The sequence below is a fragment of the Biomphalaria glabrata genome, chromosome 11 (genome assembly GCF_947242115.1).
Source record: "Biomphalaria glabrata chromosome 11, xgBioGlab47.1, whole genome shotgun sequence".
NCBI classification, from domain to species: Eukaryota; Metazoa; Mollusca; class Gastropoda; family Planorbidae; genus Biomphalaria; species Biomphalaria glabrata.
Genome location: NC_074721.1, coordinates 22596938 through 22613884, shown reverse-complemented (window position 1 = coordinate 22613884; position 16947 = coordinate 22596938). Strand labels below are relative to the sequence as shown.

Genomic DNA, 16947 nt, shown 5'->3' with positions numbered 1-16947 from the left:
TGAGGGAGTCTTTCATGCTAACATCCAAGTCTTTGAGGGAGTCTTTCATGCTAACATCCAAGTCTCTGAGGGAGTCTTTCATGCTAACATCCAAGTCTCTGAGGGAGTCTTTCATGCTAACATCCAAGTCTTTGAGGGAGTCTTTCATGCTAACATCCAAGTCTTTGAGGGAGTCTTTCATGCTAACATCCAAGTCTCTGAGGGAGTCTTTCATGCTAACATCCAAGTCTTTGAGGGAGTCTTTCATGCTAACATCCAAGTCTCTGAGGGAGTCTTTCATGCTAACATCCAAGTCTTTGAGGGAGTCTTTCATGCTAACATCCAAGTCTTTGAGGGAGTCTTTCATGCTAACATCCAAGTCTTTGAGGGAGTCTTTCATGCTAACATCCAAGTCTTTGAGGGAGTCTTTCATGCTAACATCCAAGTCTCTGAGGGAGTCTTTCATGCTAACATTGAGGTCTTTGAGGAAGTCTTTCATGCTAACATCCAAGTCTCTGAGGGAGTCTTTAATGCTAACATCCAAGTCTCTGAGGGAGTCTTTCATGCTAACATCCAAGTCTCTGAGGGAGTCTTTCATGCTAACATCCAAGTCTTTGAGGGAGTCTTTCATGCTAACATCCAAGTCTTTGAGGGAGTCTTTCATGCTAACATTCAAGTCTTTGAGGGAGTCTTTCATGCTAACATCCAAGTCTTTGAGGGAGTCTTTCATGCTAACATCCAAGTCTTTGAGGGAGTCTTTCATGTTAACATCCAAGTCTTTGAGGGAGTCTTTCATGCTAACATCCAAGTCTTTGAGGGAGTCTTTCATGCTAACATCCAAGTCTCTGAGGGAGTCTTTCATGCTAACATCCAAGTCTTTGAGGGAGTCTTTCATGCTAACATCCAAGTCTTTGAGGGAGTCTTTCATGCTAACATCCAAGTCTCTGAGGGAGTCTTTCATGCTAACATCCAAGTCTCTGAGGGAGTCTTTCATGCTAACATCCAAGTCTTTGAGGGAGTCTTTCATGCTAACATCCAAGTCTTTGAGGAAGTCTTTCATGCTAACATCCAAGTCTCTGAGGGAGTCTTTCATGCTAACATCCAAGTCTTTGAGGGAGTCTTTCATGCTAACATCCAAGTCTTTGAGGGAGTCTTTCATGCTAACATCCAAGTCTCTGAGGGAGTCTTTCATGCTAACATCCAAGTCTCTGAGGGAGTCTTTCATGCTAACATCCAAGTCTTTGAGGGAGTCTTTCATGCTAACATCCAAGTCTCTGAGGGAGTCTTTCATGCTAACATCCAAGTCTTTGAGGGAGTCTTTCATGCTAACATCCAAGTCTTTGAGGGAGTCTTTCATGCTAACATCCAAGTCTTTGAGGGAGTCTTTCATGCTAACATCCAAGTCTCTGAGGGAGTCTTTCATGCTAACATCCAAGTCTCTGAGGGAGTCTTTCATGCTAACATCCAAGTCTTTGAGGGAGTCTTTCATGCTAACATCCAAGTCTCTGAGGGAGTCTTTCATGCTAACATCCAAGTCTTTGAGGGAGTCTTTCATGCTAACATCCAAGTCTCTGAGGGAGTCTTTCATGCTAACATCCAAGTCTTTGAGGGAGTCTTTCATGCTAACATCCAAGTCTTTGAGGGAGTCTTTCATGCTAACATCCAAGTCTTTGAGGGAGTCTTTCATGCTAACATCCAAGTCTTTGAGGGAGTCTTTCATGCTAACATCCAAGTCTCTGAGGGAGTCTTTCATGCTAACATTGAAGTCTTTGAGGAAGTCTTTCATGCTAACATCCAAGTCTCTGAGGGAGTCTTTAATGCTAACATCCAAGTCTCTGAGGGAGTCTTTCATGCTAACATCCAAGTCTTTGAGGGAGTCTTTCATGCTAACATCCAAGTCTTTGAGGGAGTCTTTCATGCTAACATTCAAGTCTTTGAGGGAGTCTTTCATGCTAACATCCAAGTCTCTGAGGGAGTCTTTCATGCTAACATCCAAGTCTTTGAGGGAGTCTTTCATGCTAACATCCAAGTCTTTGAGGGAGTCTTTCATGCTAACATCCAAGTCTCTGAGGGAGTCTTTCATGCTAACATCCAAGTCTTTGAGGGAGTCTTTCATGCTAACATCCAAGTCTTTGAGGGAGTCTTTCATGCTAACATCCAAGTCTTTGAGGGAGTCTTTAATGCTAACATCCAAGTCTCTGAGGGAGTCTTTCATGCTAACATCCAAGTCTCTGAGGGAGTCTTTCATGCTAACATCCAAGTCTTTGAGGGAGTCTTTCATGCTAACATCCAAGTCTTTGAGGGAGTCTTTCATGCTAACATCCAAGTCTTTGAGGGAGTCTTTCATGCTAACATCCAAGTCTCTGAGGGAGTCTTTCATGCTAACATCCAAGTCTTTGAGGGAGTCTTTCATGCTAACATCCAAGTCTTTGAGGGAGTCTTTCATGCTAACATCCAAGTCTTTGAGGGAGTCTTTCATGCTAACATCCAAGTCTTTGAGGGAGTCTTTCATGCTAACATCCAAGTCTTTGAGGGAGTCTTTCATGCTAACATCCAAGTCTTTGAGGGAGTCTTTCATGCTAACATCCAAGTCTTTGAGGGAGTCTTTCATGCTAACATCCAAGTCTCTGAGGGAGTCTTTCATGCTAACATCCAAGTCTCTGAGGGAGTCTTTCATGCTAACATCCAAGTCTTTGAGGGAGTCTTTCATGCTAACATCCAAGTCTTTGAGGGAGTCTTTCATGCTAACATCCAAGTCTCTGAGGGAGTCTTTCATGCTAACATCCAAGTCTCTGAGGGAGTCTTTCATGCTAACATCCAAGTCTTTGAGGGAGTCTTTCATGCTAACATCCAAGTCTTTGAGGGAGTCTTTCATGCTAACATCCAAGTCTTTGAGGAAGTCTTTCATGCTAACATCCAAGTCTTTGAGGGAGTCTTTCATGCTAACATCCAAGTCTTTGAGGGAGTCTTTCATGCTAACATCCAAGTCTTTGAGGAAGTCTTTCATGCTAACATCCAAGTCTTTGAGGGAGTCTTTCATGCTAACATCCAAGTCTTTGAGGAAGTCTTTCATGCTAACATCCAAGTCTTTGAGGGAGTCTTTCATGCTAACATCCAAGTCTTTGAGGAAGTCTTTCATGCTAACATCCAAGTCTTTTAGGGGGTCTTTCATGCTAACATCCAAGTCTTTGAGGGAGTCTTTCATGCTAACATCCAAGTCTTTGAGGGAGTCTTTCATGTTAACATCCAAGTCTTTGATGGAGTCTTTCATGCTAACATCCAAGTCTTTGAGGGAGTCTTTCATGCTAACATCCAAGTCTCTGAGGGAGTCTTTCATGCTAACATCCAAGTCTTTGAGGGAGTCTTTCATGCTAACATCCAAGTCTTTGAGGGAGTCTTTCATGCTAACATCCAAGTCTCTGAGGGAGTCTTTCATGCTAACATCCAAGTCTCTGAGGGAGTCTTTCATGCTAACATCCAAGTCTTTGAGGGAGTCTTTCATGCTAACATCCAAGTCTTTGAGGGAGTCTTTCATGCTAACATCCAAGTCTTTGAGGGAGTCTTTCATGCTAACATCCAAGTCTCTGAGGGAGTCTTTCATGCTAACATCCAAGTCTCTGAGGGAGTCTTTCATGCTAACATCCAAGTCTTTGAGGGAGTCTTTCATGCTAACATCCAAGTCTCTGAGGGAGTCTTTCATGCTAACATCCAAGTCTTTGAGGGAGTCTTTCATGCTAACATCCAAGTCTTTGAGGGAGTCTTTCATGCTAACATCCAAGTCTTTGAGGGAGTCTTTCATGCTAACATCCAAGTCTCTGAGGGAGTCTTTCATGCTAACATCCAAGTCTCTGAGGGAGTCTTTCATGCTAACATCCAAGTCTTTGAGGGAGTCTTTCATGCTAACATCCAAGTCTCTGAGGGAGTCTTTCATGCTAACATCCAAGTCTTTGAGGGAGTCTTTCATGCTAACATCCAAGTCTCTGAGGGAGTCTTTCATGCTAACATCCAAGTCTTTCAGGGAGTCTTTCATGCTAACATCCAAGTCTTTGAGGGAGTCTTTCATGCTAACATCCAAGTCTTTGAGGGAGTCTTTCATGCTAACATCCAAGTCTTTGAGGGAGTCTTTCATGCTAACATCCAAGTCTCTGAGGGAGTCTTTCATGCTAACATTGAAGTCTTTGAGGAAGTCTTTCATGCTAACATCCAAGTCTCTGAGGGAGTCTTTAATGCTAACATCCAAGTCTCTGAGGGAGTCTTTCATGCTAACATCCAAGTCTCTGAGGGAGTCTTTCATGCTAACATCCAAGTCTTTGAGGGAGTCTTTCATGCTAACATCCAAGTCTTTGAGGGAGTCTTTCATGCTAACATTCAAGTCTTTGAGGGAGTCTTTCATGCTAACATCCAAGTCTCTGAGGGAGTCTTTCATGCTAACATCCAAGTCTTTGAGGGAGTCTTTCATGCTAACATCCAAGTCTTTGAGGGAGTCTTTCATGCTAACATCCAAGTCTCTGAGGGAGTCTTTCATGCTAACATCCAAGTCTTTGAGGGAGTCTTTCATGCTAACATCCAAGTCTTTGAGGGAGTCTTTCATGCTAACATCCAAGTCTTTGAGGGAGTCTTTAATGCTAACATCCAAGTCTCTGAGGGAGTCTTTCATGCTAACATCCAAGTCTCTGAGGGAGTCTTTCATGCTAACATCCAAGTCTTTGAGGGAGTCTTTCATGCTAACATCCAAGTCTTTGAGGGAGTCTTTCATGCTAACATCCAAGTCTTTGAGGGAGTCTTTCATGCTAACATCCAAGTCTCTGAGGGAGTCTTTCATGCTAACATCCAAGTCTTTGAGGGAGTCTTTCATGCTAACATCCAAGTCTTTGAGGGAGTCTTTCATGCTAACATCCAAGTCTTTGAGGGAGTCTTTCATGCTAACATCCAAGTCTTTGAGGGAGTCTTTCATGCTAACATCCAAGTCTTTGAGGGAGTCTTTCATGCTAACATCCAAGTCTTTGAGGGAGTCTTTCATGCTAACATCCAAGTCTTTGAGGGAGTCTTTCATGCTAACATCCAAGTCTCTGAGGGAGTCTTTCATGCTAACATCCAAGTCTCTGAGGGAGTCTTTCATGCTAACATCCAAGTCTTTGAGGGAGTCTTTCATGCTAACATCCAAGTCTTTGAGGGAGTCTTTCATGCTAACATCCAAGTCTCTGAGGGAGTCTTTCATGCTAACATCCAAGTCTCTGAGGGAGTCTTTCATGCTAACATCCAAGTCTCTGAGGGAGTCTTTCATGCTAACATCCAAGTCTTTGAGGGAGTCTTTCATGCTAACATCCAAGTCTCTGAGGGAGTCTTTCATGCTAACATCCAAGTCTCTGAGGGAGTCTTTCATGCTAACATCCAAGTCTCTGAGGGAGTCTTTCATGCTAACATCCAAGTCTTTGAGGGAGTCTTTCATGCTAACATCCAAGTCTTTGAGGGAGTCTTTCATGCTAACATCCAAGTCTTTGAGGGAGTCTTTCATGCTAACATCCAAGTCTTTGAGGGAGTCTTTCATGCTAACATCCAAGTCTTTGAGGAAGTCTTTCATGCTAACATCCAAGTCTTTGAGGGAGTCTTTCATGCTAACATCCAAGTCTTTGAGGGAGTCTTTCATGCTAACATCCAAGTCTTTGAGGAAGTCTTTCATGCTAACATCCAAGTCTTTGAGGGAGTCTTTCATACTAACATCCAAGTCTTTGAGGAAGTCTTTCATGCTAACATCCAAGTCTTTGAGGGAGTCTTTCATGCTAACATCCAAGTCTTTGAGGAAGTCTTTCATGCTAACATCCAAGTCTTTGAGGGAGTCTTTCATGCTAACATCCAAGTCTTTGAGGGAGTCTTTCATGCTAACATCCAAGTCTCTGAGGGAGTCTTTCATGCTAACATCCAAGTCTCTGAGGGAGTCTTTCATGCTAACATCCAAGTCTTTGAGGGAGTCTTTCATGCTAACATCCAAGTCTTTGAGGGAGTCTTTCATGCTAACATCCAAGTCTCTGAGGGAGTCTTTCATGCTAACATCCAAGTCTTTGAGGGAGTCTTTCATGCTAACATCCAAGTCTCTGAGGGAGTCTTTCATGCTAACATCCAAGTCTTTGAGGGAGTCTTTCATGCTAACATCCAAGTCTTTGAGGGAGTCTTTCATGCTAACATCCAAGTCTTTGAGGGAGTCTTTCATGCTAACATCCAAGTCTTTGAGGGAGTCTTTCATGCTAACATCCAAGTCTTTGAGGGAGTCTTTCATGCTAACATCCAAGTCTTTGAGGGAGTCTTTCATGCTAACATCCAAGTCTCTGAGGGAGTCTTTCATGCTAACATCCAAGTCTTTGAGGGAGTCTTTCATGCTAACATCCAAGTCTCTGAGGGAGTCTTTCATGCTAACATCCAAGTCTTTGAGGGAGTCTTTCATGCTAACATTCAAGTCTTTGAGGGAGTCTTTCATGCTAACATCCAAGTCTCTGAGGGAGTCTTTCATGCTAACATCCAAGTCTTTGAGGGAGTCTTTCATGCTAACATCCAAGTCTTTGAGGGAGTCTTTCATGCTAACATCCAAGTCTTTGAGGGAGTCTTTCATGCTAACATTCAAGTCTTTGAGGGAGTCTTTCATGCTAACATCCAAGTCTCTGAGGGAGTCTTTCATGCTAACATCCAAGTCTTTGAGGGAGTCTTTCATGCTAACATCCAAGTCTTTGAGGGAGTCTTTCATGCTAACATCCAAGTCTCTGAGGGAGTCTTTCATGCTAACATCCAAGTCTTTGAGGGAGTCTTTCATGCTAACATTCAAGTCTTTGAGGGAGTCTTTCATGCTAACATCCAAGTCTCTGAGGGAGTCTTTCATGCTAACATCCAAGTCTCTGAGGGAGTCTTTCATGCTAACATCCAAGTCTTTGAGGGAGTCTTTCATGCTAACATCCAAGTCTTTGAGGGAGTCTTTCATGCTAACATCCAAGTCTCTGAGGGAGTCTTTCATGCTAACATCCAAGTCTTTGAGGGAGTCTTTCATGCTAACATCCAAGTCTTTGAGGGAGTCTTTCATGCTAACATCCAAGTCTTTGAGGGAGTCTTTCATGCTAACATCCAAGTCTTTGAGGGAGTCTTTCATGCTAACATCCAAGTCTTTGAGGGAGTCTTTCATGCTAACATCCAAGTCTTTGAGGGAGTCTTTCATGCTAACATCCAAGTCTTTGAGGGAGTCTTTCATGCTAACATCCAAGTCTTTGAGGGAGTCTTTCATGCTAACATCCAAGTCTTTGAGGGAGTCTTTCATGCTAACATCCAAGTCTTTGAGGGAGTCTTTCATGCTAACATCCAAGTCTCTGAGGGAGTCTTTCATGCTAACAAGTGAGAGTGTCGGAGAAACAATACATCTACATATTTCAAAATGTAGTAGAACAAAAACTTGTCTAGTATCATTCTGGGCTGACTTTTAAGTCACAATTAAGTATTTGTTGAAACCAGCCTTGGGAAGACCGAAACAAAACAATTAAACTATTAGCAAGCAATAGCAATTTAAAAAAAAAACAATGCTTATTTTTAAGGAAAGAACCGCTTATTACTGCCACTTATTAGAAAATTGCAGGTTTAGCTCCCTTTCAGCCATATTTAAAAAAAATTGTAATTTAGTACTAAATGATTAACTATAATATGTTAATTTTTGGATTGATTCGTGCATTAGCATAGACTATAAATAATTATGTAAAATTTCAACTTGATCCGAGAATGGAAAGTTGGATAAAAAACGTGTCAAAGCGTAATAAAGGGATAAAACCCACATATACATCCCCATCTTTCATTAAGTAGCATTTATTCCCCTTATTTCCATATCAAACCGTATAATTCATCACTAATAATTAATTAGCTAATTGTTTTTTTTTATTGATTCGTGTAATAGACTTACATCTGCACTACAATCAGCAAAAGTTGACTTAATTAGTAGACTTCTAGTGTCTAAACAAGTCTGATGTCTAAAAGTCACTTTAAGTTTGATGTCTTAGCTAAATACATTTAAACTTTGATGTCTTTCCGCAACGCAAGAGAAAAATGGACGGGCCGAAGCAAACCTAGAAGAGGTCACTCATCAGCAAAGCTTGAGGTCATATGAATGACCTGGGAGCAGATGATGAAAGCTGCTCAGAACCGAGGCTCTAATAACTAAGACATGATTGAAAGTGTGATTCTCTATCCACACTTTTCTTAGGTTAAGTAGAGATTGGCTTATAACATTCTCAGTCAGAGACATTTTAGTTTGATGACTAGTGGAATAATTAGCAGCCAATGTGAGCAAACACATGTCTGCCACGTCAACTGGACATTAACATATGCCAAATTATAGTAAGCCTAAGGTGTCTGCCACGTCAACTGGACATTAACATATGCCAAATTATAGTAAGCCTAAGGTGTCTGCCACGTCAACTGGACATTAACATATGCCAAATTATAGTCAGCCTAAGGTGTCTGCCACGTCAACTGGACATTAACATATGCCAAATTATAGTAATCCTAAGGTGTCTGCCACGTCAACTGGACATTAACATATGCCAAATTATAGTAAGCCTAAGGTGTCTGCCACGTCAACTGGACATTAACATATGCCAAATTATAGTAAGCCTAAGGTGTCTGCCACGTCAACTGGACATTAACATATGCCAAATTATAGTAAGCCTAAGGTGTCTGCCACGTCAAGTGGACATTAACATATGCCAAATTATAGTCAGCCTAAGGTGTCTGCCACGTCAACTGGACATTAACATATGCCAAATTATAGTAAGCCTAAGGTGTCTGCCACGTCAACTGGACATTAACATATGCCAAATTATAGTAAGCCTAAGGTGTCTGCCACGTCAACTGGACATTAACATATGCCAAATTATAGTAAGCCTAAGGTGTCTGCCACGTCAACTGGACATTAACATATGCCAAATTATAGTCAGCCTAAGGTGTCTGCCACGTCAACTGGACATTAACATATGCCAAATTATAGTAAGCCTAAGGTGTCTGCCACGTCAACTGGACATTAACATATGCCAAATTATAGTAAGCCTAAGGTGTCTGCCACGTCAACTGGACATTAACATATGCCAAATTATAGTCAGCCTAAGGTGTCTGCCACGTCAACTGGACATTAACATATGCCAAATTATAGTCAGCCTAAGGTCATAATGTTGTTGTTATTTGATTGTAACATTTAGTGTTCCTTTCATAAAAAAAAGTATTTGGTTAGGTCAAGACACTCACACACACACAATTATAAATTTCAGTTCAGGTCGAGTTTTAGAGATCCGGTAAAATGCCTAGTCTAGTCGCTACAGTTGCTACACTAGTTTATGTTTTAGTAGTACTACTTCCGTTGGGTCAAAGTTACAGCTCTGGACTTTGTTGGTCTTCTAAGATGTGCGTTGTTTTGTTTGTTTAAATTATCTGTGTTTGATTTTTCTTTGGTCTTTGTGCATAAACCGTTTCTTGATTAAAAACCGAGTCTTCATAAAAACACTACATTAATGTAGCATTGATGTAACATTAATGTAGCATTGATGTAGCATTAGTACAATGAGAGCGAGTGCTGAGCCTCAGTCGGTCAGATACAACCATGTGGTATCAATTGGTCTAGAAAGACTTGGGCAGATAACTCATACCTGGTACTCAAGTCATGCAGAGTTACCTCTACTCTCCTATACAGAGATGAATGGCGTCTTAGAGGCGCCTGCCTAGAATTAGATTCATTATCGAAATTATCATTATTATGATTAAATAGAGCAACACCCAGTACGAAACTACATTTTTAGAGAACAGAAGGTAACAGACAATTTATTGAGAGGATCAGGGCACAGACTTTAGTCTGGTCTGTTTTTATTTGAATGACCTAAGTAGTAGACTTACAGCACCAGTGGAACTTAGGAGTAGATTCATATGTAAATGAGAATTCAACTAACAACAGGAAGAAAAGATGAACATTTAATAAAGTGAACACTCCATGTCTAGACAGTTACAAAACAGTTCAAACTAGCATAAAAAAATTTTGCGAAATGAACTAGAAATACATGAAATGAATGAGACAATGAGGTCAATGTAAAAACTGCACAGTTGGCAGCAAGATCTACTACAAATTCATTAACCCCGTCTTGAGTTACTTTGAATTGTGCCGGGCATTTCTTTCTTTCTTAGGCCCACATAGGACAAACAAACACCTGGGCTTACTTTTAAGTCACAATTAAGTATTTGTTGAAACGAGCCTTGGGAAGACCGAAACAAAACAAAGAAACTATTAGCAAGCAATAGAACAAAAAAAAAAAAAATAAAAAAAAAAACAATGATTATTTAAGGGAAAGAACCGCTTATTACTGCCACTTATTAGAAAATTGTCTGTCCTCAAAAGAACTGTGTCAAGTTGAATAATGTATCGAAAAGTAGTTGGCGATATGAATAATTGATTAGATGGTACACTCTATTAATAAATGAATAAAATATAACACTTGGAATGGAGAATCTCTTAATGTGTACAAATTCCTGTGAGTCATGATCTAATTATAGTAGGACAGTGAGTCATGGACTGATGACAGTAGGACAGTGAGTCATGGACTGATGACAGTAGGACAGTGAGTCATGGACTGATGACAGTAGGACAGTGAGTCATGGACTGATGACAGTAGGACAGTGAGTCATGGACTGATGACAGTAGGACAGTGAGTCATGGACTGATGACAGTAGGACAGTGAGTCATGGACTGATGACAGTAGGACAGTGAGTCATGGACTGATGACAGTAGGACAGTGAGTCATGGACTGATGACAGTAGGACAGTGAGTCATGGACTGATGACAGTAGGACAGTGAGTCATGGACTGATGACAGTAGGACAGTGAGTCATGGACTGATGACAGTAGGACAGTGAGTCATGGACTGATGACAGTAGGACAGTGAGTCATGGACTGATGACAGTAGGACAGTGAGTCATGGACTGATGACAGTAGGACAGTGAGTCATGGACTGATGACAGTAGGACAGTGAGTCATGGACTGATGACAGTAGGACAGTGAGTCATGGACTGATGACAGTAGGACAGTGAGTCATGGACTGATGACAGTAGGACAGTGAGTCATGGACTGATGACAGTAGGACAGTGAGTCATGGACTGATGACAGTAGGACAGTGAGTCATGGACTGATGACAGTAGGACAGTCAGTCATGGACTGATGACAGTAGGACAGTGAGTCATGGACTGATGACAGTAGGACAGTGAGTCATGGACTGATGACAGTAGGACAGTGAGTCATGGACTGATGACAGTAGGACAGTGAGTCATGGACTGATGACAGTAGGACAGTGAGTCATGGACTGATGACAGTAGGACAGTGAGTCATGGACTGATGACAGTAGGACAGTGAGTCATGGACTGATGACAGTAGGACAGTGAGTCATGGACTGATGACAGTAGGACAGTGAGTCATGGACTGATGACAGTAGGACAGTGAGTCATGGACTGATGACAGTAGGACAGTGAGTCATGGACTGATGACAGTAGGACAGTGAGTCATGGACTGATGACAGTAGGACAGTCAGTCATGGACTGATGACAGTAGGACAGTGAGTCATGGACTGATGACAGTAGGACAGTGAGTCATGGACTGATGACAGTAGGACAGTGAGTCATGGACTGATGACAGTAGGACAGTGAGTCATGGACTGATGACAGTAGGACAGTGAGTCATGGACTGATGACAGTAGGACAGTGAGTCATGGACTGATGACACTAAACACGAGACAAATTTAAATCCATTTCACTTGCGTTGCCTTCGATACATCCTGACAATCAAAGGAGTGTGTGTGTGTGTGTGTGTGTGTGTGACACTGAGAAACTGGCTCTTCCCACGCACCTTTACCTCAGACAACGACAACTACCTTGAAGTGTCACCTGGTGGAGGTTGAACGTATCCTGCAAGTCATCATCTCTAGACGAATCGTGATTGACACAAGAAAAACTTGGATATATTGATGTAATCAGATGGGACCTCAAGGGACATTGTTGAATACTGGAAAGAAATAGCCACTGAGTGGAGAGAGATAGTGACCATGACAGTAAAAAACAAAACATAGGCCTCAGCTCTGGCTGAAAAGCGAATCGAAAGAAAATTTGCTATTTCCTCTACCATCAAAAAAACTTTTTTTTTGCGCTACACTTGGATGGAAATGTGTCCTCAGTATATGTCCTTACAATCACATGAACAAGTGCTCTACAAGATGTGTCCTCAGTATATGTCCTTACAATCACATGAACAAGTGCTCTACAAGATGTGTCCTCAGCATATGTCCTCACAATCACATGAACAAGTGCTCTACAAGATGTGTCCTCAGTATATGTCCTTACAATCACATGAACAAGTGCTCTACAAGATGTGTCCTCAGTATATGTCCTCACAATCACATGAACAAGTGCTCTACAAGATGTGTCCTCAGTATATGTCCTTACAATCACATGAACAAGTGCTCTACAAGATGTGTCCTCAGCATATGTCGTCACAATCACATGAACAAGTGCTCTACAAGATGTGTCCCCAGTATATGTCCTCACAATCACATGAACAAGTGCTCTACAAAATGTGTCCTCAGTATATGTCCTCACAATCACATGAACAAGTGCTCTACAAGATGTGTCCCCAGCATATGTCCTCACAATCACATGAACAAGTGCTCTACAAGATGTGTCCCCAGCATATGTCCTTACAATCACATGAACAAGTGCTCTACAAGATGTGTCCTCAGCATATGTCCTTACAATCACATGAAAAAGTGCTCTACAAAATGTGTCCTCAGCATATGTCCTTACAATCACATGAACAAGTGCTGTACAAGATGTGTCCCCAGCATAGGTCCTTACAATCACATGAACAAGTGCTCTACAAGATGTGTCCTCAGCATTTGTCCTTACAATCACATGAACAAGATGATCCATTGCGTTCTTAGAATGATGGAGGCCAACTAAAGAATTCGTGAAGATGAATGACTTTTGATACACACAATCAATTGAAAATAATTGAGGAAATAAATTCAATGTGGCATGCTTTTAGTTAATTAATGCCAGATCTATGGAATACAAAATTATATCATAATTAACGAGCGAGTGTGTATCAAGCAATGAAGCAATAATTGTAATGTTTTTGTCTGCAAGTGGATTGCTTTTGAATCCAATACTTAACATCAATTTAGAGACTTAGACTAAAAGAGTATTGAAGAGCACCACACCAGTACCAGCACCAGTTTTTATTTAGTAGGTCAATTTGTTTGAGTTAGTTAATTCGACTTTTTATTGTTAGTAATTGTGTTCAGTGTAGGTGAACATTTGGAGTAGCCCTATTGAACGTCATTCATTAACTGTTACTTCAAATATAGACTTGGTAAGAATCTGTTTTGTTATTCTTAAGGTGGCATTAGGTAAGGGGTCAAACTATTTATTCTGTTCCATAGCTCAAGTCTACAAATGTCAATGTCATTTAATTAGACCGAACCAAACAGGAAGTTTAGAAAAGCAGCTAAAATGTCAACAGTCAAATAAGAAGCGAAGCAAAGTGATCAGGTGACCATTAAGAAGTTTTGACAATAGAAAATTTAAAAGATAAAATTGTCTTTGAGATGAATTTACACAAATCTCAGATACAGAGACACAAACATGAATGATATAGCAACAATTATTTAGGACATAGACAAACTATGTATGAGAAAGACATACAGATATCCGTAAGAAAGAAAACAAATGTTTGAAAAGAAAACCAAATAGTCAACTTACCCATTCACTGTAACCTGTACAAAAAAATCGAAAGAGGAAATTAAATGAAACGAACAGAAATACACAGAAATATTTAAAAGTATTACTGATGTACATAGTGGAATGTTCTATGAATGGAATGGATTCCGTAGGACCTCAAGGTCCAGTCTATCAACTTTTGTTTTCTACTAACATATGGTTTCAGTTCAACACCGTATAACTATAAACTGTTTGGTGATTCATGGGACATACAACACTGTTGTAACATCGTTATTCTTTTTTATTAAAACTTTCAGGCACTATGAGAATACCCAGCTCTAGAGATGTCTATCATCTAGTGAAACTAGTGTCAGGATTTGTATCATTCAATGAAACAACTAGAGATGTATAATCACCGCCGAGTCTTATCATACACCAGTCTTATCATACACCAGTCTTATCATACACCAGTCTTATCAAATCTATCTACTCATTCTCCAGTCATACCATACTCCAGTTTTGACATAACCCCAATAGATATTACAATCTTCCAAATTCATTAATTAAACAAGGTTACAAAGAAAGTTTGTGTAGAAGCACAAACTCAAAATCGGCCCGCGAAGTAGTACGCTCAGGTCAATAAAAAGACAGGTTTCAATCTTTTCAGATAGAATATCAGAAACTAGAAACTATCAACAACTAAAACTCTATCTCTGTCGATACAAAAAGAAGAAACGTGTTTGTGTTGAAAGTGTTGCCGATACTGTTGTATTGTTAGTTCGACTATCGACCTGATACCACAGGATACGGAGATTTATTAATTTTATTGTGATTACAATGTTAGTATTCATATTTATTCGATGCGCTGATATTTGTAAAGAAATAGTAAAATCCTAGGTGTCACTTAGAAAGACCGCATCACGAATGAAAAGATTAATACACCAAGTGGACCCCACGATGTCAACAATTTAAACTCAAACTATATGGCCATATCACAAGGTCCTCAGATGAAGAGGAAGACAAGGAAAGCGATGAGAAGACAGTGAATGAAATTCTTGTTTGGTTCAACAGACTACGGAAAAGGTGAAGGTTTGGTCCAATAGACTCAGAGATAGGTGAAGGAAAAATAAATGTGAACCTGCCCTAATTGATGTTATTGAATGATTATCTAATAGATCTAATTGGTTTGTAAAGCGGGAATCTCTAAATCAAAGCCTCAACAAATAGAACTTTTCACTGAAAAAAAAAAATATTTAAAAAAATACCATTTTATCTCATTATTCCCATTGAGATATAATATAGAACACTAATTAAGTGTTGTTTTAAATTAAATTCCACTTATATACATATTAAATTTAGTAATACCAGTTTGAAAAAAAATATTTTTGACACAAAATCTAAATCCGTTTTACATAGATGTGTTCAAATATGGCAATGCCTCTTGTCCCCTATGAAGTAGTCTCCTGTGTTTCTTACTAGTAATAGTCAATAGTTGTAAAAATTGTGTATTTTTATGAAAAAACTGCTTGCATAGGGCATAGTGGATTATACAAAATTAAATTTTTCGCTTTTAGAAAAGAAAAAAGTAGGAGTTGCATCAGAATTTTGAAATGTTTAAAATATCATGATGTCGGATTTTCAATATCTTTTCTAGTTATGAGATCTAAACGGGACGGGCGGACGGACAGGCAGACCACACAAAACTTATACTATCTAATACCGTACTCTTTCGGGGGCCGCTAAAAAAAAGGATGATCCGTGAATGATTATGTAGCTTTTTCCTAGTCCACGTGAGGTGTGTGTGTGTCTTGGCCCTAACGCTTAAAGCTAAAGCTTGAACCAAACTAATATAATCATCCCTTACGCACACAGGCACATGTAATGCTATGGATAAATAATGAGCACATCAATTGCATAACATATTTTTCTAGAAAGCTATCGAGTCAGTTAATTATCTACGAGTTCTAGCAACTGGAAAATAAAGTAGTTTCAGGGAAATAGAAAGCAGCCATAAAAAGTGACCAATCAGAAATGAGACAAAAATATGAACATTGTTCTCAGATTACCATCATATATAAGAGAGATACCCTCACAGTTACCGCCATATATAAGAGAGGTACCCTCACAGTTACCGCCATATATAAGAGAAGTACTCTCACAGTTACCACCATATATAAGAGAAGGTACTCTCACAGTTACCGCCATATATAAGAGAGGTACTCTCACAGTTACCGCCATATATAAGAGAGGTACTCTCACAGTTACCGCCATATATAAGAGAGGTACTCTCACAGTTACCACCATATATAAGAGAGGTACTCTCACAGTTACCGCCATATATAAGAGAGGTACTCTCACAGTTACCACCATATATAAGAGAGGTACTCTCACAGTTACCACCATATATAAGAGAGGTACTCTCTCAGTTACCGCCATATATAAGAGAGGTACTCTCACAGTTACCACCATATATATAAGAGAGATGCCCTACAGTTACCTCCATACATAAGAGAGGTACCCTCACAGTTACCTCCATATATAAGAGAGATACTCTCACAGTTACCGCCATATATAACAGAGATGCCCTCACCGTTCAACTCATGTTTGGTATGTCTATCTATCACACCGTTCAACTCATGTTTGGTATGTCTATTATTTAGGGGCTGACATTTTAAGTCTGATTCTCCTTTCGCTTCACCACATGGTTCTTCCCCTGGACCATTTGCCAGATCAACTGGATTTATTTATCTAGTTTATACTCTTCATTGGGAACAGCTTCATACTAATCGTATGACTTGTTTGAAGGATGAACTCGATGTTCAATCTATACTTAAGGGGGCGCTATCCTTGCTATTTGTGTTCACAATTTGTTTGCAATTCGCAGAGTTAATGTTCCTGAGATTTTTTTGAGAGATTGTTTCCGTATTACAATGTATTGAGTTCTGCTAATCAGTAGTGCTAGATTTCTTAAGCATCTATGTGTGTGTGACTAGGTATAGGCCAGGCTGGTTTCAATTGTTTCAAACAATGGCGGAGAGCCAACATCTAATGAAAGCAAACAAACAGTTGATAAGGAATAAAATAACAAAAACAAAAGAGCAAGGAAAACGTCATTATACTTACGTAACAGATGAAACATTAATGACATAATACTCAAGTAATACAATGAAACATTAATGACTAATACATATTTTCAAAAAAAAAG

At 39.9% G+C, this 16947-nt stretch overlaps 2 protein-coding genes across 5 annotated transcripts in view; both read right to left on the bottom strand.

Annotated features, from left to right (window-relative positions):
* The window catches only part of LOC106054873 (poly(rC)-binding protein 3-like), a 370092-nt gene that overhangs the window by 167553 nt on the left and 185592 nt on the right, over nt 1–16947 (bottom strand). The window lies entirely within an intron of this gene.
* LOC129928947 (uncharacterized) lies at nt 12153–12953 on the bottom strand. Its single transcript, XM_056045547.1, has one exon. The coding sequence runs from the start codon at nt 12951–12953 to the stop codon at nt 12153–12155; it is 801 nt and encodes a 266-aa protein (XP_055901522.1).